This window comes from Leucopleurus acutus (genome assembly GCF_964270905.1).
Source record: "Leucopleurus acutus genome assembly, chromosome: 11".
NCBI classification, from domain to species: Eukaryota; Metazoa; Chordata; class Mammalia; order Artiodactyla; family Delphinidae; genus Leucopleurus; species Leucopleurus acutus.
This window is the reverse complement of record NC_139152.1, coordinates 8,607,376-8,633,725: the sequence shown is the minus strand read 5'-3', so window position 1 is coordinate 8,633,725 and position 26,350 is coordinate 8,607,376. Positions and strand designations below refer to the sequence as shown.

Genomic DNA, 26,350 nt, shown 5'->3' with positions numbered 1-26,350 from the left:
GGAGACTGTGTGTATAAAGGAAGAACTCACAGATGGGTTAGATGTAGTATTGAAGACAAAGAGAGGAGACATTGATGCTTCAGGATTTTTTGGCCTGAGTTACTGGGATGAAAATACCATTAATTGAGACGTCAACAACTGGAAAATGACCCTGTATGAAAGGCAAAATGTGAAGATTAGTTTTGAACATTTTAAGTACAAGATGCCTATCTGACTTTGAAGTAGAGAGGTTGGGGGAGCAGTTGATGGAGAGGTATGGAATGAGAAAGTAGGCAGCATTTAGGCTGAATGCGCTCATCTAAGAAGCTGATGAGTATTAAAAGAAAACAAAAGAGGAAAGAAAGGATTCTGCAGACAGAAGAAGTACCCAGTAACTTAGAAGCAGAGAGAGTTTCATGCAAGTCAAATAGAGAGAGGGAGTGAGAGAGAGCAAGGGAGAGAGAAGGAGGGATGGAGAGAGAGATAAAGAAATCTAGAGTTGTATCTACTTCGAAAAAGAGACATTCCAATGTGGTTTTGTGTTATTCCCCAGCTAGATAGATCTATTCAGGCACAGGTAAAATGTAGGCACAAAAGTGGATTAAATTACAGAGGAATAACCAAATTATATTGGTTAAGTCACCTAGCTATGACAAGAGACATGCAAAGGTGATTCTGTTGTTACTAAAAGAAATTTACAATCCCAGTTTGTGCTCATACAGATACAAACATTTAAGAAAAAAGTTTTTTTTTTTTTGCTTCACTGGATTTTAAGGTGCATTGGGTTCTATATTTATACTCCTTATCATCCTTCTCATTTTATTATCCTTACAATTAATTCAATTATTTGCTATTTTGACCTATGTTTTGCATTAGGGTTTAATTATAATAGTGTTGCAAACTGTAACTTATTATAATAAGTTATAATTAGAGTTACAAACTATGACCTTAGTTACTTCTTTATCTTGAGATTTGAATGAAATTGTAAACTTCCAGTACCCCTAAAAAAATACCCTTTAAATGTGTAACTTCCTGTTTCTAAGAAAAGAAGTTCAATTAACTTCCTATAAATTACGTAGCTTTTGTGGTGAACTCAAGAGAAACATGTAAAGGAAACGGAAGTGTAGAAGTTACATCCTTATTTGAGCGCAAATAAATTCTGAGACTTTAATGAAAAATGAAAGGTGAGTTTTCTTAAAACCTGGCAACTTGAAAAGTTGTTCCAACATTGAAAGCAAGATTGTTACCTATATTGTCTACAACTGGTTTATTATACAGCCCCTTAGCAAGGCTTATTATTAAACCTCTCCTTTTTACCAACTTGGGTAATTATGTCATTTTAGAATTATACTTTTGCAGGTAAAATGATTTATTTATAAGGTTTATATCTTAAATTGGACTATAGATGTCCAGGGCAGGGACCATGGCATTCATCTACTTCTCATGGTTCTTATTTTTCTGATATTTTTTGAGAAGCATGGGACACTAGTGCTTTACAGTTGAAAATCGGGATAAATAAAGATATTTCCTATTTTATTCATCAATTTAATATTGGATATGTTCTGTTGTAGTTTTGGATATTAGGTTCTTATTGACTTTACCATTCAATCATATTCAATTCAGTCCACCTATCATTCAAACCAATTAGTCACTTGGTCAATGAAACAAATTTATATAGATATGTAGCCTCAGTTATGATAATTATAAACATAAATTTTGTTTTCCCAGCATTTTTCTTCCTATTTCTTTGGAAAAATCATCTGCACACATAATATGGCCTTGGGAGGTTGTCAGCCAGACTATACCATCCTCCTGGTTAAAGTGATTTCTTAAAAAAGGGCAGATGACCAGTGGGTACGTGAAAAGATGCTCAACACCACTAATCATCAGGGAAATGTAAATCAAAACCACAATGAGATATCACCTCACACCTGTCAGAATAGTTATCAAAAAGACAACAAATAACAAGTGTAGTGAGGATATGGAAAAAAGAGAACCCTGTTGCACTGTAGGTGGGAATGTAAATTGGTGCAGCCATGGTGGAAAACAGCATGGAGAGTCCTCCAAAAATTAAAAATAGAACCATATGATCCAGCAATTCCATTTTATCTGAAGCAAATGAAAAACTTAATTTGAAAAGATGTATGCACCCCTATGTTCACAGCAGCATTATTTACAATAGCCAAGATATGGAAGCAACCTAAATGCCCATAGATAGATGGATGGATAAAGAAGATGGAATAGAATATTAGCCACAAAAAGAATGGAATCTTGCCATTTGCAACAAGATGGATGGACCTGGAGGGTATTATGCTAAGTGAAATAAATCACACAAAGACAAATACTGTATCATTTCACTTATACATGGAATCTAAAAGAATAATGAACAAACATAACTAAACAGAAACAGAGTAATAGATACAGAGAACAAACGGTTACCAGAGGGGAGGGGAGTGGGTGGAGGAGTGAAATTGGTAAGGAAGATTAAAAGATACAAACTTGCCTCACTTTGGTGTACAGCAGAAAGTAAGACAACATTGTAAATAAACTGTACTCCAATAAAACAAAATTAATTTTAAAAAGACACAAACTTTCAGTTGCAAAATAAATGAGTCACAGTTACGAAGTGCACAGTGTGGAGAATATAGTCAATAATTATGTAATATCTTTGTACGGTGACAGATGAAAACTAGATTTATCATGAGGATAATTTTGAAATTTATAGGAATATTGAATCACCATGTTGTGTACCAGAAATTACCTTAGGGTTGTAAGTCAACCATACTTCAAAAACAAACAAACTCATAGAAAAAAAGATCAGAATAGTGGCTACCAGAGTTGGGGGGTGTGGGGGGAAAGGAAATTGTATGAAGGAGATCAAAAGTTACAAACCTCCAGTTATAAGATAAATAAGCCCTAGGAAAGTAGTGTACTACATGACAAAGATAATTAACACTGCTGTACATTACATGTGAAAGTTGTTAAGAAAGTAAATCCTAAGAGATCTCATCGCAATAAAAAATATTCTTTTTCTATTTCTTTAATGTTGTATCTATATGAGATGATCAATGTTCAGTCAACCCATTGTTGGAATCATTTCATGATGTATATAGGTCAAATCATTGTATTGTATACCTTAAACTTATACAGTGTTTTATGTCAATTATATCTCAACAAAAAAGGATGGATGAAGCTGCTGATAAGAAAAAATATGGATCTATATATTCTGACCTCAGTAAATAGAACCGTGTTTGCTTTTCTTCTGTATGAGTCATTTTTATGTTTTCTACAAATGCGGGGTGTTTCATGCAAAAATATGCATTTCCATGTGTTTATTGGAGAGTCAAAACATTCATTGTAAGTATCCTCCAAAATGTCAAATGCAAGAGAGTTGGAGAAGCAGCTGTTGTCAAGATACAGGCTACAGAAAAATTCTACATTTTCTCATTCCTTTGTAGTATTGCTCCCAAGAAGAAAAGATTACATGAATCATGCAAAAAATAAATAGACCAAGGATGAAACTCCATGTTTTTTTGCTAAGCTTTGCCCCCAGTATTTCTTCAGACTGTGTTTCAGGTCAGTTTCCTCAGGAAACAGACTCTCAGATGGAGGTTTGCATACAGGATGTTAATTCGGGAGGTACCTCCAAATCAACACCTGTGTGTGAGAAAGAGAAACTTCTGTTTGGGTAGAGGGAAACTTTGAACTGTGATTCAGTTCCAACAAAAGCTTTAGTTGCCACTATAGGGAGCTCTGAAACTGAGTGGTCCTTTTAATTTGTCCTGATATAAGGCGAGAGGTCTAGGTGTTTATAGTCTCACATGAAATAGTCATTTGATGCAGTTGTTCCTGAGGGGGGGAGCGTGACTTTGAGAAGGTGGTATCTTTTGGCAAAAAGCCATACCATAGAGATTCAACTGAAGACTCTGAGATGCCAACTCCTATCAACTGAGGGAGTGAATTCTTCAGTCGAGAATGGGGCCATGACACTGCATCCGCTGCAGATAGAAAATTACTTTCTAAATCAAAAGATAGAAAAGTCGGAACATATATACATATATATATGTGTGTGTGTGTATATATACACACACACACACACACACACACACTCTCTATATATATATAATTTTCTTGATTAGAATTCTTTGCTTAGGGCTAGAACCATATATCTAAATGTCTATTAAAAATACCCAGGTGAATCCCCCAGAGTCCAGAAACTGACCTCATCACTTTGATTCTCCCCTGAGTCCAATCTCTATTCTCTATATTATTTAAGGAATATTGCCCACATGGTCTGTATCAAAACACGAGGACCATATCTGACCTTCTATTTCTGCATCTCCTCTCCTTGAATTCCCTTATCCAGTTAATCATAGACTGTTTTACTAATCGTGTCTTTAATTCGACAACTTTCCTTCATCTCTACTGCCACACACTTGTCTTGAATACAATCACCTTTTTATGGCAACAGTTTATTCCAGTACATCCTATATTACTCAGCCTGAGTGATTCCTCTAAAAATGAATATCCGATCCCAGTTAGTACCCGATTTAGAATACTTTAGAGACTTACCACTGTACTTAGAATAATTCTAAACCATTTAACAACATTTATTTTTGTTCTTTGTAATTTAACTCTGTCCTCTGCTTCACTCTCTCATCTCACTTCATTCCAGCTTGTTGGATTTCTGTCAGTCCCTCTAGTTGGCTATTCCTCCTCCCATATTTGAGATTTGTACTATTTGTCCCTGTTTAAAAGCTCTTCTTCTGTCTTATTTACCTGGAAAATCTATGTTCAAATTTACTCCTCATATTAAATACTACTTTTTACATAAAACTATTCTCTTACTTGAGAAATTCCCCAATATGTTTCTATAGCTCTCTTTATTTTTATTATCAAAATAATAAACATACTTCATCATACTTACACATAAAATTTTCTAGCCAAACATCAGCGGGAATGGAATTATGACCTACGAAAAGCTATCCCTTTATAAAGTCAATAAGAACATTGACAAAAAATGTCAAAATCAACTTTCTCAGAATGCTGGAAATTCACCAAAGACTTTCAAAAATATACTATAAGTTATTCAAGAAAACAGCTGCATCTCATCAAGAACAGTGACTGTTGTGGAGTTTTCACTTGCTCTGTTCCCATCCCCTTCTTCTCAGCTTCATAGTAGCCTTGAAAACCAACAGTCTTGCAACTACAGTAGCTGTGAAAACCAGCAGCAGAACAGGAACTGGAGGGGACAGAAAGAATTTGGAAGTCCTCAAAAAATGAATCTCAGAGTAGTCATTATTTGAACTAGCTGGATTCCCTGGAAATTCCCATCTGTAGGGCATGATTTTTCTTGACCTGAGAGAGTCAAACATAACTTGCTCAGTGCAAACAGCCTTTTCCCCAGGGGCATTTGTCAAAAACGGTCTGTACCAATTGCTGAACATTATAGCTTCCTGAGGTAGCAATAAGTGTTGGGGCAAAGAAAAGGCTGATTAAAAAAAAACTTAAGAGAGAAACATGGGGATAAGATGCTCATAGAGGGCTTTGAAAAATTTAACATACTGCTAGAAATATGGAATGCTTCGTGCATGTGTATGGCTGTGAACATGCTCAAGGAAGACCTGAGAAGGCCCTAAATTCTCACTTCTGACTGACCTTAAGGCTCTGTGCAAGCAAAGGTTAAGACAGAGCTTTTCAATCAGCTATTTTAAATATGTTCAAAGGACTAAAGCAACCATGTTCTCAACCATGTATGAGAATAACGTCTCAACAAGTAGAAAATCTCAATAAAGATATAGAAATCACAAAAAAGAAACAAACAGAATTTCTGGAGTTGAAAATTACAAGAAGTGAAATTAAAAATTGACTAGAAGGGCTCAACAGCAGTTTTGGCTAAAGAAAGAATCAGTGAACTTGAAGGTGAATTGACTGAGATTATCAAGTCTGGGGAACAGAAGAAAAAAAAAAGAATGAAGAAAAATGAACTGAGCCTCAGAGAGCTGTGGGACACTAACAAGCATATCAATCTAGGTATATAGGAGCCTCGGAGGAGAGGAGGGGTGGAAAGGAGTAGAAAATTTGTTTAATTATAAGTATATAAGTTTCAGGTGTACAGCATTATAATTCAATGCCTGTATACACTACAAAGTGATCACTAAATACCAACCATCATTTTACAGTTGAACTTCTTCAACCGTTTCACCCAGCCCACCAACCCCCTTCCCCTCTGGTAACCAATAACCTGACCTCTTTACCTGTGAGTTTGTTTTTGTTTATTATTTTTGTTCATTTTGTTTTGTTTTTTTGATTCCACATATAAGTGAAATCATATGGTATTTGTCTTTCTTCCTCTGATTTATTTCCCTTAGCATAATACCTTCAAGTTGCATCCACATTGTTGCAAATGGCAGGATTTCATTATTTTTTATGGCTGAATAGTATTCCATTGTGTATATATATCACAGCTTCCTTACCCTTTCATTCACTGATGCACACTGTGCCGTTTCCATATCTTTGCTATTGTAAATAATGATACAATGAACATGGGGATGCATATATCTCTTCAAATTAGTCTTCCAATAAATACCCAGAAGTGGAATAGCTGGCTCATACGGTAGTTGTATTCATAATATTTTGAGGACTCTCCATACTGTTTTCCATAGTAGCTGCCCCAATTTACAGTTCCACCAACAGTGTACAAAGGTTCCCTTTTCTCCACATCCTCTCTAACATTTGTTATTTTTTGTCTTTTTGATGATAGCCTATTCTAACGGGTGTGTGGTGATATCCCATGGTGCTTTTCATTTGATTTGCATCATGAATAATTAGTGATGCTGAACATCTTTTCATGTTCCTGTGGCCATCTATCTGTCTTCCTTGAAAAAATGTCTATTCAGGTCTTCTGCTCATTTTTAAGTTGGGTTGTTTGGGTTTTTTTTTTTTTTTTTGAGGTGTATGAGTTGATAATATATTTTAGATATTAACCTCCTGTTGGATATGTGATTTGCAAATATCTTCTACTATTCAATAGGTTACCTTTTTTGTTTTGACAGTGGTTTCCTTTGCTTTGCACAAGCTTTTTAGCTTAATTTACTCCCATTTGTTTATTTTTGCTTTTGTTTCCCTTGCTTTTGGAGTCAGATCCACAAAAACACCATGAAGACTTATGTCAAGGGGTGTACTGCCTACCCTGGGAATTTTGTGGCTTCATGTCTTACATTTAAGTCTTTAATCCACTTTGAGTTTTTTTGTGTATATGATATAAGATAGTAGTCTAGTTTCATTCTTTTGCATATAACTGTCCAGTTTTCACAGTATCATTTTACTAAAGAGTCTATCTTTTCTCCATTGTATGTTCTTGGTTCCTTTGTCATAAATCTATTGTCCATAATAATGCAGGTTTATTTCTGGGCTCTTAATTCTATTCCACTGACCTCTGTGTCTGTTTTTGTGTTAATACCATAGTATATATATTTGTTTCCTATAGCTTTGTAGTATGGTTCAACATCAGGGACAGTAATACTTCCAGTGCTGCTTTTCTTTCTCAAGGTTGCTATTTGTGGTCTCTTGTAGTTCCATACAAACTTTAGGATTATTTGTTCTAGTTCTGTGAAAAATGTCATGGGTATTTTGATAGGCATTGCATTGAATCTGTAGACTGTTTGTAGTACAGACATTTTAACAATATTAGTTCCCAATACGTGAGCACAGGATATCTTTCCATTTATTTGCGTCTTCTTCAATTCCTTTCATCAGTATCTTATAGTTTTCAGAGTGCAGATCTTTTACCTACTTTGTTAAATTTATTCCTAGGTATTTTATTCTTTCTGGGCCATTGAAAATGGGACTTATATTCTCTGATAGTTTGTTATTAGGGTGTAGAAATGCCACAGATTTCTGTATATTGATTTTGAATCCTGTGACTTTGCCGAATTCATTTACTACTTCCAGCAAGTTTTTTGGGGTGGAGTTGTTAGGGTTTCTTGTTCCTGACCTTAGAGGAAAAGCTTTCAGCATTCACCATTGAGTACGATGTTAGCTGTGGGTTTGTCATATATGACCTTTATCGTGTTAAGGTATGTATTTCCATGCCCGCTTTGTTGAGAGTTTTTGTCATAAATGGATGTTGAACTCCATCAAATGCTTTCTCTGCATCTATTGAAATGATATGATTTTTACCTTACAGTTTGTTAATGTTGGAGTACCAGTCCTTAAATAATTTGATTACATAATAAATTTCTAGTTGCCTAACTTGAGGGCAATAATCTTGCAGTATGGAAATGCAGCAACAATGACAGCCACACAGACAAAAGCAGTATGTGAAACAACAGTTGAAAACATGGGTTCAAAAGTCAGGTTGTTTAGTAAAATGTACTTCTTTTTTTTGGCGGAACGCGGGCCTCTCACTACTGTGGCCTCTCCCGTTGCAGAGCACAGGCTCCGGACGCGCAGGCTCAGCAGCCGTGGCTCACGGGCCCAGCCGCTCCGCAGCATGTGGGATCTTCCTGGACCGGGGCACGAACCCGCTTCCCCTGCATCGGCAGGCGGACTCTCAACCACTGCGCCACCAGGGAAGCCCAATAAAATGTACTTCTAATGAGCAAGTTATTTATTTATTTGAGGTAAAAAAAAACCTGTTGTGTTTGTTTCTGTGCAGTGTTTACAATATAAATAGAGCTGGCTGAATGAATTCTGAAATATTGAATTAAATGTGGTTATTTAAAAGTAGCTTGTGTTTTTTTAATATTTCTCATATTTTCCCTTTCACTGTTCTCTGTCCCCTTACAGTTACTTCTTTATTATAGAAACTATTCTTAGATATAGATTTATGTCATATAATTGAAATATTTCTCTAACAATAGATACTGTAAGATGTTTAAAAGAAAAGATATTATGCAAAAGAATTAGGAAGATTAAACCATTCATAGGAGTGGGGAAGAAAACCATAGGAGATAGAAGAAGAAAATAAAATCAGCAGTTAAGCAGTAACGTCAGTAGACAAGAAATACAATTTATGGGCTTGGCAATGAAGGATAATTAGCTCTGAGGTGGCTTTTAGAAAGCAGTCAAAAAAAGTTCAAACTGAATATAGGGAGAAACGCTATATCCATGAATTATGGTTGCCAGATATATTCACTTTCAGAATGATTTTATATGTGTGTAATTGTGTGTTTTGTACAGGAAAATATTGTAGGAGAAACGGGAGAGGTTGATTATTCTCACAGCAGGGACTTTTAGCTTATGCTTCTGTAAATATATCATATTGAACTATAACATCCTTCTTTTATCATAAACACAAAGTTAGGCTGGATAAATATCACAATAATACTAAATCTTTGTCAGTTTGCTTTTCATATTTAGATCTACAATCCATGAGGACTCAATCTGTGTGTGTGTCATAGGGATCAAGTTAGCTTTTTCTCACATGGACATCCAATGTCCCAGCACATTTATTGGAAAGGGCATCACCTAGTCAATACCTTGCCATATCACTTGTATCATAAAATAGTCTTTGCGTACGAATGGGTATCTCTACTCTGCTCTGTATATCAACTTCTCCATCTGTACCATGACACACACTCTCTAAACTACTGTAGGTTTATAACTATTGATGACTGGTAAAGCAGGTCTTGCAATCTTGTTCTTTGTTAGGAGTGCCTGGACCACTTACAGACTTTTGAAAAGTTAACTAAACTTAGTACCAGTTTGTCAACTTTCAGTTTAAAACTTTTTAAGATTTTTGAGTGGGATTACAATGAATTTAAAAATCAATTTGAGAAGAACGGTCAAGCTTACAATATTAAGTTCTCTAATCCTTAAACAGGATATGTTTATTATTTGTGTCAATATTTCATAGTTTTGTTAAATGTCTTTTGCTAGACTTATTCTTTTTTTTTTTTTTTTTTTTTTGCGGTACGCGGGCCTCTCACTGTTGTGGCCTCTCCCGTTGCCGAGCACAGGCTCCGGACGCGCAGGCTCAGGGGCCATGGCTCACGAGCGCAGCCGCTCCGCGGCATGTGGGATCTTCCCGGACCGGGGCACGAACCCATGTCCCCTGCATCGGCAGGCGGACTCTCAACCACTGCGCCACCAGGGAAGCCCCTAGACTTATTCTTTAATATTTGATTTTTTGATACAGTTGAGAATGTCTCTTTTAAAAAATTTATCTTATATTTCTTATTCATTTATATAAATTCAATTATATATACATTTATTCCTCTACTATCAAGAAAATTAGGTAAACTGTCTTAAATATTCTAATAGTTTACTTAACAGTTTATAGATTCATTGGGGTTTCTTATGTACTCAATAATATCAACTGTGAAAACTAAAATTTATGAATCTACTTCTGAGAAGATATGAAGTATTTTCCCTATTCTCCCCACTAAGTACAACAAAATCCCTGGATATTACATATGAAATAACCATAAGAAGAGTGAAAGATGGTGAGGATAAGGCTGACGGGAGAATTCAGGACTAGAAAAGTGGTGCGGTGGTGAGTGCCATGGGTTTTCTTTTCGTCTCATTTATCCCCGACACGGAGCTGAAGAAGCCAGCAACCCAGAAATGCCAACCAGTGAAAACAGAAAACCATCCACAAAACCCTGCTCTCCACCAAAAATCCAGGAAAAGGGCAGCCTAGCAAAACAGAAAACTTGTAGCTAACAACTACTCTACTCCAGCCAAGCACCACAGAAAAAAAGCATGGTCCCACCGTCATGCACAGCAGCAAAGTCCAAGGTGCAAACCTGAATTGCCACACTTGCCTATCTGTAACAAGACACTCCAACTGCCGCCACTCCTAACTGGATGGTGTTAGAGACAGCCACCTAAGGGCCCAAGACATTCATTCTCACTGGGCAGTAATGAATGCCCTCCCTCCCCAGGGAGTCACTGGCAACTCTGTGCAAAAGCTAGACTTCTCCTACCCAGCAGCTGGTGTCAGAGGAAGACTTTTACCAATGCCCAGTGGTGTTAGGTTGTACAGATATTTGCAAATGAAACAACATGTTTCTAAATCATTCGTGGATCAAATGGGAAATCTGAAGAAAAGTTAAAAGGACATTGAACTGAATGCAGTGTTTTTCTGACTTGATCTTTTTATATTCTCTAGAAGAATCTGAAATTTCTTATTTCTTCCTTAAATGTTTGGTAGGTGGGAACGTAAAACTATCCGGGCATGGTGTTTTTTACTTACGTTTTCATGTTTTATTTATTCCCCAAGGAGAATGTATTTAATTATGGGTTCAATTTATTTTAAAATTTATAAAACAATTAAGATTTTTTAAAATTCTTCTTGTTTCAGTTTTGTAAGAGGTGTTTATCTAGGATGTGTCCATTTTACTTAAATTGTCGAGTATGTTAGCTTAAAATTATACATGATACACTATTATGACTTTTCATGTCTGCCTCGACTTCTCCCACTTTCTGGCAAATTCCCTTCCATGGGTTTCATTTTCCTTTCCTAACATCTTGCCTCAGTAAAGGCTAATTCAATCCGTCAAGAAATATTTTAATACATACATTCAAACTTTAAATTTATTGGGCAAAAGTGTGGTAATAATCCCTGAATGTCTTCTACCTGGAGACTTTTCTCTATGTCAGTAGGTACAAACATATCCACAGGAGGTGGGAGGAGCGGCTCTGTTCAAATTCATTGTGTATCTATCAAGATTCAGATACAAATGGATATATATTTTTCATCACCTAGTGACACAGGCCCTTACCTACCTAAAATTTCTACATGTTATATTTGCCATTTCAACACTATTGTCTTTGAGAATATTCCCCCAAAATATTTCCTACATGTAAGAAGCCGGGAATTAAGTTACGTAAAGGTATATCTCATCCTTGATATAGTTCTTTTATGCCTTTTACTTTAAAAAATAGTCAGATTTTTCAGGGTCCAAGTTTATGTATTCATGAACATTGTATTTTATTATCACTATGTCAAGTTAGGAAGAAGGAACATACCAGCTCATACTTTCCAAACGAACTCATTTCTATGTTTTAGATGTTCTACCAAAGAGGAAAATTAGAAAGTTCAAAGGGTGAATTCAGAGAGGAGAGAAGGTTGGAAAGTGGTTACAAGTGGAAATTCCCCACTTACTTACTCATGGTTCCCTCTTCTGACCCTTTACAATAACCAGTGGGAGAGCACACACACATCTGTGATTTAAAAATAAATTTTACCAATTTACATAATGTGTATAATTCAATAGGTAAGACATTAGAAATGGCAGCTTTGATTCCCAAGGAGATTAAAAGCCATTCAGAAACCCAATTCACGCATTGAAAGAAAAAAAGATGATTAAAAAAAAGATGAAGAGGTAGCCTCTGGAAATTCTATCAGGTCTGAAGTTTGCGGTCTCTGTGAACGTGGGCCACCAGAGCATCCTGCCGAGCTGCTGCCTGATAAGGACTGTATATCCTGTCTTCTTTGTATCACTTTGCATGCAGCTCACATTACTTCATTTCCTTTCTGGAACCTTTCCCCGGATTCTTCATATAAGGTCAAACGTGAAAGAGACGTGCGTTGAGTTCTGGTGTCCTGAGTGACTTCTTCCAAATTTGTCCAGGCACTAATTTCTCTCTAAAACTCGGCTTTCTCAACTGAACTATGAGATCTTAATGATCATCTTTGCCCTGTGGATATCCCTTAATGTTTTGATGTATTCTTTATGAAATAAAACATAGAAAATATCTCTGAAAAATTTGAAAGTTATGTATTATGCCCACGTGTGTTTTGTAAGGAGATTTTAAAGAGTTTATTTGCCCAAGTTTTCTTTCTTTAGGTTTCTTGATGTGTTTCTTTGCTTTAGAGAATTGAAGCCATCAGGGCTGACCACACAGGAAGTTGGCTTTCACATTTAGATAAATAAGGAGGCAACCGAAAAACCTTCTGACCCCAAAATCTCTACCACACTGCATCCTGACCCTCTACACTTTGCTTTGTCCTAGTTAGTGTAATTTCACAGGTGAGATACCTTCCTTTGATTTAACAAATACTGATTAGTAATGTAAACTTGTAATTTATTATATATACATAGGAAGACACTCTTGCAAGTGAAATAACATGCTTTTAATAATCAGGACAACAGGTATCAAGCAGGACTGTGCTGGGCAACCCCTCTTCACTGTTCATGCCTCTGCATGGATTTAAGTTGACTGCTTTCTCAGGCAGATTTCTTACACTTAAAAAATTGATTGTGAAAGGGGATGGAGGAGTAATAAGAAAATAATTAATTTTGCAATAAAGTTATTGTGGAGGGCTTGAATAGCATGAGGGCCAGTGGATACCTACAAAGCCCACTGATAGCATATATTCTTGGTAATTTGGCTGGTTTTTATGTTTTCAATGTCTGCTTACTGCCACCTGTATGAGTGCTGATTTCAACAAAATACTTTGGCCGCTCTCCTAAAAACAAGTAGAGAAAAATGATTTCAGAACAAAAATAATAGATTTTGATCAATGTTATAATGTTTAAAAATATTTATTTTCATAAAGTAAGATCTCTAGACATCACTTTCCTGTGTCCAAGGGCATATAAAACAAATATTACATATATTATACATATATATGTTATATATAACATCAATTACATGTATTACACAATGGCATATATAACATATATTGCATATATTATACATTTATTATTACATATATTATACATTAATATATAAATATATATGCATGTGTTTGTATATATAGACATATGTAAATATATATATATATAATATCTATTCACCTGATTATGGCTGTGGAAGCAAGAAAACTTGAACACATAAAAAAGTGTTTTAGTGTCACAAAAGCTGCTACAGTTGGTTGTAGGAGACGGCAGCTTCCTCTGTCTGTCTGTACCCTAGACAGACAAGCGTCACATTACATCATATCAGCAATTAGGCTGAAACTGCTCAGTTATTATCTGTTAACATCTTACATGAAATGAGGAACTTTTCTTTCTCATGACCTGAATCAAGCTGTTAATCCTTTACTTATCGCTAAATACCTAATCTACACAAACACTGTGGTAGAAAGTTAATTTTCTCATTTATGATGTTTTCTTCCCAAAAACTTTATAAGTTGGATGCTGATACCTTCATTGTACACATAACGAAGCCAAAATCCAGTGGAGTTGTATAACTTTCCCAAATCTGCATAGCTAACAAATGCTTGAGTTGATATTCACATACATTATTTCATGTATATATCCAACAAATATTCGTTGAACTCCTTCTATGTTCTAAGCCTTATTATAGGTACAGGTTATTCATTGTTGTATAAGACAGCCATGTCCCTGCTCTTAAAGACCTTACTTTCCGGTAAGGGAAGTAAATATTAATAATTATTATCTTAAAAACTATATATATATATTTATATACAACTGAACTACAAAGTCTCAGATGATATTATGTTCTATAAAATAAAAGAGTGAGGTAATAAGTCATGACCAATGGGAGGTAATTTGTGCGGGTGGTCATGGAAGGTCTTATTGAGTAGGTAACATGTAAGGTAAATATAGATGAGAAGAAAGACTTAGCCATGAAAAATCTGAGATCAGAGGGAATAAGGACAAGAGCACAGCCTATAAAATGAAAATAAGTTCAGCTTTTTCGAGGAACAGAGTGAAAGTCAACACAGTTGGGCTATAAGGAGTAAGAGGCAACATTGTGGGAGACAACTATCTGTAAACACTACTCTATTTTGCGTGCCTGTTAGCCTGCTAATTGTTCTGAAACATTCAAACTTCGCAGGTAGTCTGTGTCCAGCTAAGAAAATTAGAGTTTCACACTTACATGGGAATCATCAGAGGGGAAAACGTACACTGGAAAATGGTATAACTGGACCATGGCTTTTGTGTCAGTCCAATAAGCTGTTGAAACAACCTGCTTTGCACTGGAAGAGACACAGCAAAGGTTATCAGTGTAAGTATGTATTCTTTCCTTCTCTTTATATCCCATGGACTTGGAAGATTGCAGATATATATATATATATATATATATATATATATATATATATATATATATATATATATTTTCTCATGAATTCTTCACAACGTGCTGTGTGTAATTAGTGTCAAACTGTGGACATTAACCCAGATTCCCAACTCTAGGAGATGAAATAAACATTTAAAAGATCGAAGTTTCTTTAACCCAAAGAAATTAGTAAAAACATCAGCTATTCCCTTAAGTACCAAACTTCACTTCCCCTTTGTCATTCATCAGCAGTACTCAAGTATGCCCTTGCTACCCACTGGCAGTGTAAAGGCATTCATTTCTCAGCCCTACGATCCCACTAACCTCCCTGAGCAGCACTTTATATTTTGGAACTTTTATGTTTTTTATACATACTCTTTCATTAACTCATATTTATTAATTCACTCATTCAACAATATGTACTGAGTACATACTAGGTCCTGTTACTACGTCACATGTTAGAGTCACAGAAGGGACAAGTCAGAAAAAGTCTTTACCCCCAAGCAGCTTACAGTCTGGTAAAGAAAGTAGGTGATAATAATGTAATGTCAGATCTTGACAAGTGACATAGAGAGAGATAAAGTCATGTGGAGTCATAGAGTAGGAGGTTCTATTTTACATAGAGAAGGCAAGTGAAGACCTCTCTGGGTAAATGATAGTTGAACAGTGAGTGAACTGAATTAAAGGGAGGGCAAAACATGCAACTAGATGGAGGAAGAACCTTTTAGAGAAAATGCATGACCCTGTAGTGGGAGGATGCTTGACATTTTTGTGGAACAGCAAAGCTGTGACTATTGGAGAGGGCAGTGGCTATGGTAGGAGAGGTAGCCAGGGGCCAGATCATGGATAAGGCAAAGTCTTCTCAAATATACAAGAAGGTCTTTGCATTGTATGGTAATTTTGATAAGAAGCCGTGTCTAGTGGGAGAAGTGAAGAAGTGAACTTCTCACTAAAATGATACTACTTAATTATAAAACAACCCGTCTAGCTGCTACGTGGAAAACATACTAGGAACTGAGTGAAAAATAAAGAACAAAGAGAGTTTTAGGACCAACGTGTACCTCTTCATGTCTTAGGTAAACAAATAAATATGACGGTCTAACTAGCCTACAGTAGATGGTAATTTTCTACCCACTTAACCATAACATTTTCACAAAGGCTTTATTCTGAAAACAGAATATCTGTACTCTAGTCATATTAATGATAAAATGTGAGGGCACTAAGATTATTAACCAGAGTGATATTTTTATCCCCTCCTTAAATCAGTAGACACAGATATTCTACATTCATTTTGTGCTGACCTTAATAACTTATCTGGATGATATTAATACTATGACAGTATATTTTTATAATAATCATTCTCAGATGTCCAAAGTGTCAGAGATATATGAAAATAATAATCTAGAAGATTGGAGAAAAATAGAATAAGATATTACTGAGGGGAAATAGGGCAGTCTAAATGACAGTAAAATATGACATGAAAATTAACAGGAGATAAATGAAACAGATCATTTAAGATAAACAATTTTAGAGCATAGAAAGGAAGTACCAGCCACAAGGTCTATTTCCTCCATTAAACCAGCTACTTACTAAATGATACCTTGAAAAACTAGTCCCCATGGAAGAATCGAATGACACATTTCTGGAAGCCACTTTATAGCTTGCTAAGTTAAACTCTTCCAGACTGGACACAGATCCATGAGAATAGAGGTGGTAACTTTCTTATTCAACAATAAATCCTCTAACCCCAAACAGTGTCAGGTTCATAGTAGATGTTCAATAAAATAATAGTTGTTAAGTATATGATTATATGAATGAATGGGATTCCAGGGATATATTCCTCCCCACATTATTTCCATCTCAAAGATAGGAATCCCTAACTTTTAATTCTTTGCTTAGATATTCTGTTTCCTAAATTATTTGTTTTCTACAAATTTAAGACAGGATATCTCGGATTCTGGGAAAACCGCGCTTGTCTCTTCACGCTGCACCTACAATTGTGAGAAAGCACGTTTCAGACAGCAGGGAAAACCCGTAGCTCACCACAACACCGCATTGTAAACTGTTTGGGCCACTAGAGCATGAATTAAAGAGGACAGGAGTAGCTGAACGATCCGGAGGTGAGAGGAAGTGGGTGGAGACAATGTAACTGAATATAAATGCTAAGATATCTCAGAGACTCAGAGACTGAACAAGAGCTCCAGCAAAGACTCACTGCAGACTGGCTTGACCTGCGATTAACCAAGGGATCGTGACGAGGATAAAGATGAATTCTGAAGATTGTTCTGCAACAGAGACCAGCTCCTTGCATCTGAAAAGAGGACAACAAAGTAAGTCAGGTCTTACTCCTCATATACTGGTAGCATCTATCAATATATCTATATTTATATCTATCTACCTACCTATCTATCTATCTATGATATATAACGGTAGTTGGGGGAAAATGAAGCTTGTCTTTTGAAGAACTTGGTTACATTCTATTTCAGTTGGAATAAAGGAGAAAATGGGGAAGAAGTAAATATTTCTTTTTCTATGAGAAGACAAATAGAAACTTGAGAGGAAATCACAAGGGTGAATTTCAGAAGCTCTCTAAAGGTTTGTTTCTTTGTTTTAGTTTATATCATTTCAATTTTTCATATTTAATTAGAAACCTCACTGCCCTAGCCCAGTAAACGGTCCATCATTTTCCCATATCCATCCTACAGGAAGCACTGACTCTCTTTATGGAAAACTCTGTTTTCCACATAAACAATTACATTCTTGATTGCCTTTACCTTGTACCATTTTGTGCTTTCTGTGTGGGCCTTATCTGGTGTTCTCAAGACAGCATCCTCCAGTTGCTGGGAACAAAGGTTTCTAATTTTTGAGAGAATATCCATAGAAACATCTGAACATTTACAGTGCCCAATGGTAACTTATTAGGAGAAAGTCATGAAAGAATTCTTGAAAATGAAACCTTCTATACTGTTTATGGGACTCTTTTCCTCCATTTCGCTCTTCTATTTCACCCTTCTAATCGTGGGCTTCAAATTCTACATGAATCAGATGTTTTTCTTCCTTTCTTTTATTTTTCATCAAAACATGATCATCTTTGCTATATGCTTTTTCTTCTTTTCTATTTGTCTGTTCTGTCCTCAGACCTTTCATTTTCGATTGCCAGGATTGTCCCATTGCTTTACAATAATTTGTTTCGGTGAGGCTTTCTGGATTGGTTTCATTTCTCTCTCTCTTCCTCTCTGATTAATGAGGTGCCCCAAGCGCTAGCATGTAGGAGCTAGAGTTTACTTGTAAGCAAACCTAGCCAGTAACAAAGAATGTGTTATGAACAGCAGAGCTAAAAAAATCTAGAGGAAGGGATTGTTTTCTGAGTAGGGGTCTACTAGAGTGGTTTGCTTTAGAAAAGCATTCATTACCTCTGCTAAACCCATCTTTCACTTAAGAACACAAAATCAAGTGTGGATAACACGTACAAGCCACAAAAATTTTTTGGTAACCAGATAGCCATAACTTGATGGCTCAGCTGAGCTGCCCCAAAAGAAAAAATATATTTAAGAATAAAACCGCTCAATAAACAGCATAGTTGAAAGAAGAAGGAGCTATTGTGGTAATTCTTAACTTTTCCTGAGATCATTCCAATTTTCTGTTGAATATTTAATTTATGAATGTTTAGTCTACGCTGCTATTTGTACTTGCTTCATTAGTATAAACAATTATTGAGCACCACCCTTGGTGATTCAATATGTACTAGTGGATTTGTTTTCAATTTCTCCATTAATGGACAGGGCTTGTAATCCGAGCAGAAGTATGCTCTTGGGGGAGTGTTTTCTTACCTAGGGGATAAGTCAAACTGTGAGTAACAATAGCCCTCACTAATGGATATAAAGTACAAGTCTGAGAATCATCTCCATAGCTTACCCACTGGATAAGCCAACAGAGTGAGTCCAGTGGATAAGCCAATGGGCTCTGGCGTCCATGAGTTACTTGGATGTGTTGGCACTTGCTGAAGAGCCAGAGCTGTCCCTGCATTGAGTTTGAACCCCATGATCGAGTCTCACATGGTAAGAAGTGAAACTAGACAGAGAGCTCTGAACTTGCTACCCTAGCTACGAAAGGCTGCTTCCGGTGACAGTTGTATGCTGGTGAAAAAAGGAAGGTTTGCTTTAAGAAGCTGAGAGAAATAGAACCAGATAGGAGTAAAGTAAAGCCTTCTCTTGCAAAACCTGAATGCAGATCTATGCTGGGAGAAACAATCCTCAGAAGAAGCAACAGTTGATGCTGACATCCATTACATAGCAAAATTACTGTGAAAGAAAGCAGCATCTCTTTGCCTAGTTTAACCTTAAAGAAAGGCTTTAAGGAAAAAAAATACACGAAGTTCAAGTTGTGTCTGTATAGACATCCTTTTAATTATGAAAGCCACCCATACTGAAAAATAGGATATTTTTGCATATTGAGACTATCTTTCATGGTAAGTTTTAATATCATTCAAGTAGTTATTTTACATTTCAGTTTTTGAGAGCATAATAGGGATCTATATATTTCCTGTGAGGCCGAATTTTAAATATCCTGATAGCTCATCCTAGCAAAAATCAAATTCAAACTCTGAGTCACAAAATTCCCCTCTCTCCTTTCTCAATTATTTATTTCTAATCTAGAACAGATATCTTTCTAGCTTTGTTGTTGCTGTTGATGGGTTTGTTTTGGTAACTAAGAATCATCATTCACATCATATTCATATTCTAAATCCTTCCACAAAAATATTTCTCATTGATGAAATAAAACTTTTACTTGGTTTTAGCATTTTACAAAGGATAAATGAAAAAACCTATTTCCACCCAATATTTAGTCTATAGTACTGTTAAATTTCCTCTATTATTTTAACTTCTCTTGGAAAATTCAAGCATCTTATTTTTCAGTCACCTGTTATTTTTAAATGAGGTAAAATTGACATACAATGTATGCACAGATCATACATATACAGTTTAATGAGTTATAACTACAACTCCAATCAACATTTGGCATTTTCCATCACCCCAGAAAGTTTCCCTGTGTTCCTTTCCAGTCAAATTAATTTTCCAACACATAAAAGCAATCACTTTTCTCATTTCTATCATCCAGTTTAGTTCAGCTATTCCTGAATGTCATATAAATGTATATATACAGTATATAATTGTGGCTGGATTTTTTTTGCTCAACATTTTTTTTTGCGATTCATCCATTTTGTTGCATGCATCAGTTGTTCCAAGTTTTTAATTTCTGAGTAGAATTTCTTGTATGCGTATATCCTAATTTGTTTATCCATTTCCCTGTTGATGGATACTTGGTTTATTTCTAGGATTTGGCTGTTAAGAATACAGTTGCTCTGAACATTCTTATATAAAACATTTTGAAGACGTATTTTCATTTCTCTTGAGAAAATAATAGGAGTAGAGTTTCTGGATCATAGGATAAGGGTATATTTAATTATGTAAGAAATAGTTTTCCAAAGTATTTTTTTCCATTCTACTCTCCCATTCAGTAAAATATGGAAATTTCAATGCTTCACATCTACCAAATTCACAAAAAAGTACCATCCATCTTTTTTTTAAATTTTTAGTCATTTCAGTTGTATATATTTTTATATCAATTCAACATTTTTTATTATATCACCCACATTTATACCCATTTATACCATCTCCCTTAAACAGTAACTACAGAGAATTTAAGGGATTGTACATAGGATGTTCTTTTTATATGTCTTCTAGGGTAATCAGATATTTACTAAATGTTCTTATTGTGATTAAAACAATACAATTATGATATATTTAGAATTTTCATAGCTACTGAGTACGTATTTGGGGGAGATATTTTACGATATCATTATTGTGACTGGATTGTTTTATTTCTAGCCAAAAATAAACTATCCAAATTCACTCAACACTTGAGGGAAATTAACTTATAAATTTCATATAAGAAGATAGGGAGACACATAGCTATTTTTTTATTTTAAATGCCTCAAGAGAAAATCAAATGTCTCTTTCTTACTTCTATAGCCTGCTTGAATTCATCATCTACTTTCTCTCTTCAGATAATGCCACCAGGCTTCATTTTGCGGCATATCATGAAGGGTCCATTCAAGTTCCCATCCCATGTGCTGTAGTGAACGTGGTCTTCATCACCACTCTAGTCATAGCTCTCGTTGCTTTATCAGGTGGGTCTGCACTTCATGAATTCATCAAAAGTTCTGATTAATTTAGGACAATCTCATTTTTCATACATGGTCAATTTCCTAGGAAATGCTAAATATGATTCCACATTCCTTGAATAATTGATGCAATACTTTAGTTTTCTAGTGCTTTAGAAATATTAAAAGTTCTTATGATTTATACAATACTGTGGGAGAAAATTACATGTGAGCAGATGTTTAAATCTGGAATAAAAGGGGCCGATTTAGAGTCTAAATATATAGACGTTTAACTGGAAAAATGTGGGCTGCACGTTCATTGTTGATGAAAAAATAATACCTAAGCCATAGATTAATCAGGAATTGGTCAGTCTCTTATCTCAAAAGCCACAGAATATAGATATAGATATAGAATATATCCAGAAGCTCCCAGAGAGTCAGTTGTGTTATGGTATTCGAAACATACAGCTATACCAAGATACATTTGTGTCTTATACAAACATGAAATTTTACAGTTTTATGATACATCCCCAACCATACATTTTTGTGTATTCTGAATTGCTCCTCTGCAAAGTATTCTCTCCTCTACCTTCCAGTATAGGTCTGTATATACTATGTCTTCAAATTCTTCCCCATCTGCATTCAGATACAAAACCTTACTTGGAAGTTTAATGTATTTTAGCCTTTCTAGTCCAAAGACTATTTTCAAGATTTTAAAATTTACCCTCCACTTTCTGACCAAAGTGACTCCCTCGTATTTCTTATACCTAGTACCATGATGATTAGGCACAATGAGAGATCAGATAAAGTGAGAAACTGCCTTCTTATTACTCTTTCCAAAATTCACCTTCCTTTTTTATAATTTTAAATGGAGTATATATAACGTATAAAAATTTTGAATCACCATGTTGTACACCCGAAACTAATATAACATCTCTCGTCAACTATACTTCAGCAAAATTTTTTTTAAAAAAGAATTCATTAAAAAAAAAAAAAAAGAATTCACCTTCTTTCCTCTCTTTGTTTATCACCCAGCACAGCACAGCATCCCCTGAACTAGTTTTGCACACTGTGGGTATTTGGTTTCTTGTGTTACTAAAACAAACACTTTTCCTTTTCACAGTGGGCCAGTACAACTGTCCAGGCCAATATATGTCCTCGGTGTCACCAAACACCCATGTTTCTTCTTGCTCAGATGATTGGATAGTATACCAGGGGAAATGCTATCTTATTTCCAAGAAAACAAGGAACTGGACCTTGGCCCAAAACTTTTGCTCCAAACACGGTGCCACTCTTGCTGTCATTGATTCTGAAGAGGACATGGTAAGATAGTATTCAAAAACAATTCCATAAGATATTGCTATTCTATTTTATATAGCTACTCTGTGGTTTCCTTCTAAGGGAAGACATTGTATCTGTCTCTCACCCAGGAAAATTTAGTCACAGAAAGCCACATGATCAGTCTGAGGTCAAAATGAGAGTTCAATTTAGTCTTTAAATGTGATTTGTTTAGCCTCAAAGGCCAAAAATCCACATGAGCTGAACCTACGTAGAACTAGTAAATAATCAGCTTAGCTATCATGCCTACGAGTTGCAGATTTAAGAAACAAGATTTATTACATACTTATCAGGAGGGGTGGTTTAACATACAGTTCCTTTGTGCTTTCTTCAAGATCTTTTTAAAACAACATGTGGGTAGAACTGAACACTGGATTGGGCTGAAAAATGAAGCTGACCAGATGTGGAAATGGTCAAATGGCAAAAAATTTAATAACTGGTGAGTTTCAAGATATCTCTTTATCCTCCCCAGGATGGCAGCTCAAGGGAACCACTTGTCTTTTTTCCTTTAGAAGTACTATTCTACATGAAGATCGAGCTCTTTATAAGCAGAACTTTAACAATCTCTTTTGTATGTTATACTCTACAGACTTCTTTAAAGAAGGGCTTTAATATTATCATTTTTTTCTTTTTATCTGCTTGGAATTCATACGATAAATGCGTCTTAGTAACTTGATCTCAGCAAATTTGAGTGGAATAAAACTCAGAAATATTCCAGGTATAAATATGATGATGGGAAAAAAATCCAACATTTCCAATCTCATATTTATATTTTATTGACAAGCTAGTAATTCCCTTTTTGCTTTGCCAGTTCTCATCTCCACAGAGATAAAGAACAGTATTTTCAATACCTAATTAGAAGCTTCTATGGATCTGAGAGAAAACCTGCCCCAGAATTAAAGATGCTGACTTTATGGCCATTACCTGTACATTTTAAAGTTTGAAGGACATCGTATAAGTTTAGTGTTAATCTTTGTCATCTGAAAACTCAGACTTGAAACAATTTCTAGCTCCCTAAATAGTTTTATGAAAATTAAAGATACAGAAAATTAGTTTAAATCTCTAGAAAAGGAATCCTTGGTATGTATCACACCCACAAATGGGCACCAGGGACTGTTACCCCCTAAAACTCTATGCGCTAGTATACATGATTGTTGAATGTTTATACTTTCTGGGAATGGTTTGTGAACTCAAAAATGAACGAGTCACTCCTGTGGTGATACACCAAGCAAACAAATGGAGACGTCTACACTTAATTTTGTATCTTCTCACCACATACTATTCTTTTGGGTCTTTGTCTACTGTCTCTGCAGATTACTCTGTGATCATTTGATTGGCACACTGGCCTCATGCATTCCTACTAAGAAAAAAAAAAAAAACAGAAACCACCACCTCCACCACCACAAAGCTGATTCTCATGTAACTGAACGGAAGTGATAAACTGACAATAATTCTGGTTTCTTTATTGTTGACAGGTTCAACCTTACAGGATCTGAGAACTGTGCATTTCTGAACAGCACAGAGGTCAGCAGCACAGAATGTGAAAAGAATTTACACTGGATATGTAGCAAACCCTCCAAATAAAGAGGAATCATATTTGCTTATATACTATTCTATCATGGAACTCAAGGAAATGTGTGTTGACGAATGGCGCTCTATGGTCAGAAGTTTCCCATAAAGACTTTGTGAAAAAAGCTTTTTACTATTTTGGAAATTTTCTTCCAAACAAGACTGTGGAAAAAAGGGAGAAAAATTCCAGGAATATCTGCACTGTGGAATACTTGTGCCATGAGCTGAAAATGTTACAGGTTGACTAATTTTGTCCAAGAATGAGAAAAATGACTTCAAAGTTTTTGAATGCACTTTATATTTTTTTAATTCAGAAATAATAAGGTAACTATGTTTAGAGTTATTATTTATTGTTGAATGACTGTGAACAACGTGTGCCCTTCATGCATTTGCACTGGATGAAGGAATTAAATAGTGGTATTAAAAGCTGAATGTAAACAGAGGAAATTTTAACTGGCAACAGAGGTATTTAGTCTAAATGCATTTTTCTTGAACTCAGAGGACATTTATCAATGGGCAAATGCTTATGAAATGAAGCTTTGTGATGTTTCTCTCTTTTTAAAGAAGTTTGTCAAGTTACTTCGTCATTTGCCCCCCAAAGAATGGGGTGATCATATATTTACGCCGGTCTTTTTTTTTTCACTTCTTCAGCGTAGACTTGTCTTTTTCAATGGTACATAATTTATTGCCTTATACACAGTGTTTTACAGAGATAAGGACAAAAACAAAGAATATGAGGAATATTTGTAAAACAGATAAAAGTGTTGGAAAATGTGCAATATGTGATGTGGCAAATCTCTATCAGGAAAAAGTCTGTATTGTTCAAATCTGGAATAATACTAGTCCTATCTGTTTATAACCTTGTGCCTTTCCTGATCTATTCTCCTTTCCTGATCTATTCTATCATGTGCAATACTTCATGAGAAGTATTTTCTAAGTGCAATAACGTGTGTTTATTTGTTTGTCTTTTGTATCCAGTACAATCATAACCTGCTTTTATGTATGTTAAAATGAAAGTAGAATAAACAAAGTGGTTTCTAAAAAGTGGTCATTCCTTCAAAATATATTAAAACATATCTCATGCTAGAAAGGAAGAAACAGAATACCGTAACTTTTTTTCAAAGACACTTCTATTGTAAAACCTTAGATTTATAATATGGTTTGTACTTTGTAAGTTGTTTTCATGTGTGTCTTCAAAGGGCTGTATCTACTTTTCTGTAAACAGCGAAAGTTCAGTAAATATTCTAATTGACTTTAGAGGAATTTATGTCATTTAAGAATTTTTGAGTCTATCACTTTCTCTCTTTCTTTTATTGTTTATCACCCTGAAGAGGCACAGAGAAATTTGGAGGTGGCTAACGTCACTTTGCAAGGATTTATTTATAAGCTCGTCCTCTCTCCAAAAGAGAGCATAATTTGTCCTCATAACTGATGTTCTGAAAGCATCTTATTCATTTCTGAAATGCTATACTCGTAGTTACTTACATAAAATAATTCATTCAATAGAAATAAGGCACTACATAATCTTCATGAGATTTTTCAATAAAAATAATACTACCTTCAAAATTGTTTTATGAATGTATTTCACAGTATTCTCCTTCTCTGAAAGTTGGAAATGATGCTATATGTAGTATCTTTAAACTGTTGTCACTAGTATGGCATATTGAAAAGAAATCTGGATTCCAGACACTGCTTAGCGATAAATAATATAGAGTTTCTTAATCTCAGTGTCCTTCAGTTCCTACAGGCTCCAAACTCTGATATCCTATCATTAATAACAACAATCTACTCCTGGGTCATGTTAGAAAGCAACGTCTTGGATCCACGCACTATGAAATGTGTAAGGGAAAGTGTAGATGTTGAGAGCTGGAGTGAAAGAGAAATACTGTCCAAATTTCATTTCTGCCTCTCTCTAGTTGACCGGCTGTTTTAGTTAGAATTAGGTAGAAATTTTGTTAAAATTAGCTAGAAGTTAAGCTAGTTAATACATGAAAATGGACGTAGAAGAGCACCTGGCTCACAGTGAACCCCAAAGATGTATTAAACTTTAGTGGTGATCATTATAAATGGGAACACCATGCCCTCAAAGTAAGTTTAGCAAAAAGCAGCATTTCTACATGATGTGTCTATTTCTACATAGCATTTTTTGAGGGTTTTTTTTAAAAAAAAATTTATTCAATGAATGATTATTAAGCAACACTGTGGTGGACAGTAAAGTTAAAACACTAAGCAAATTTGGCATGAAAACTAGTCTTGGGGAATTTATGGTCTATTTGTAAAACAAACAGTAAAGTAAAGTGTTATATTATGGTGGTGATGGAG

The 26,350-nt window shown here is 35.3% G+C and overlaps 1 protein-coding gene across 1 annotated transcript; it reads left to right on the top strand.

The window, feature by feature from the left end:
* Positions 1 to 17,224: 17,224 nt before the first annotated feature.
* Positions 17,225 to 24,524, top strand: CD69 (CD69 molecule; the record flags this gene model as incomplete). The annotated part of the gene is made up of 5 exons (XM_082850279.1): positions 17,225 to 17,288; positions 21,026 to 21,148; positions 22,245 to 22,444; positions 22,795 to 22,898; positions 23,935 to 24,524. The coding sequence occupies 5 exons, from the start codon at positions 17,225 to 17,227 to the stop codon at positions 24,041 to 24,043; spliced, it is 600 nt and encodes a 199-aa protein (XP_082706405.1). The 3' UTR covers positions 24,044 to 24,524.
* Positions 24,525 to 26,350: the final 1,826 nt, after the last annotated feature.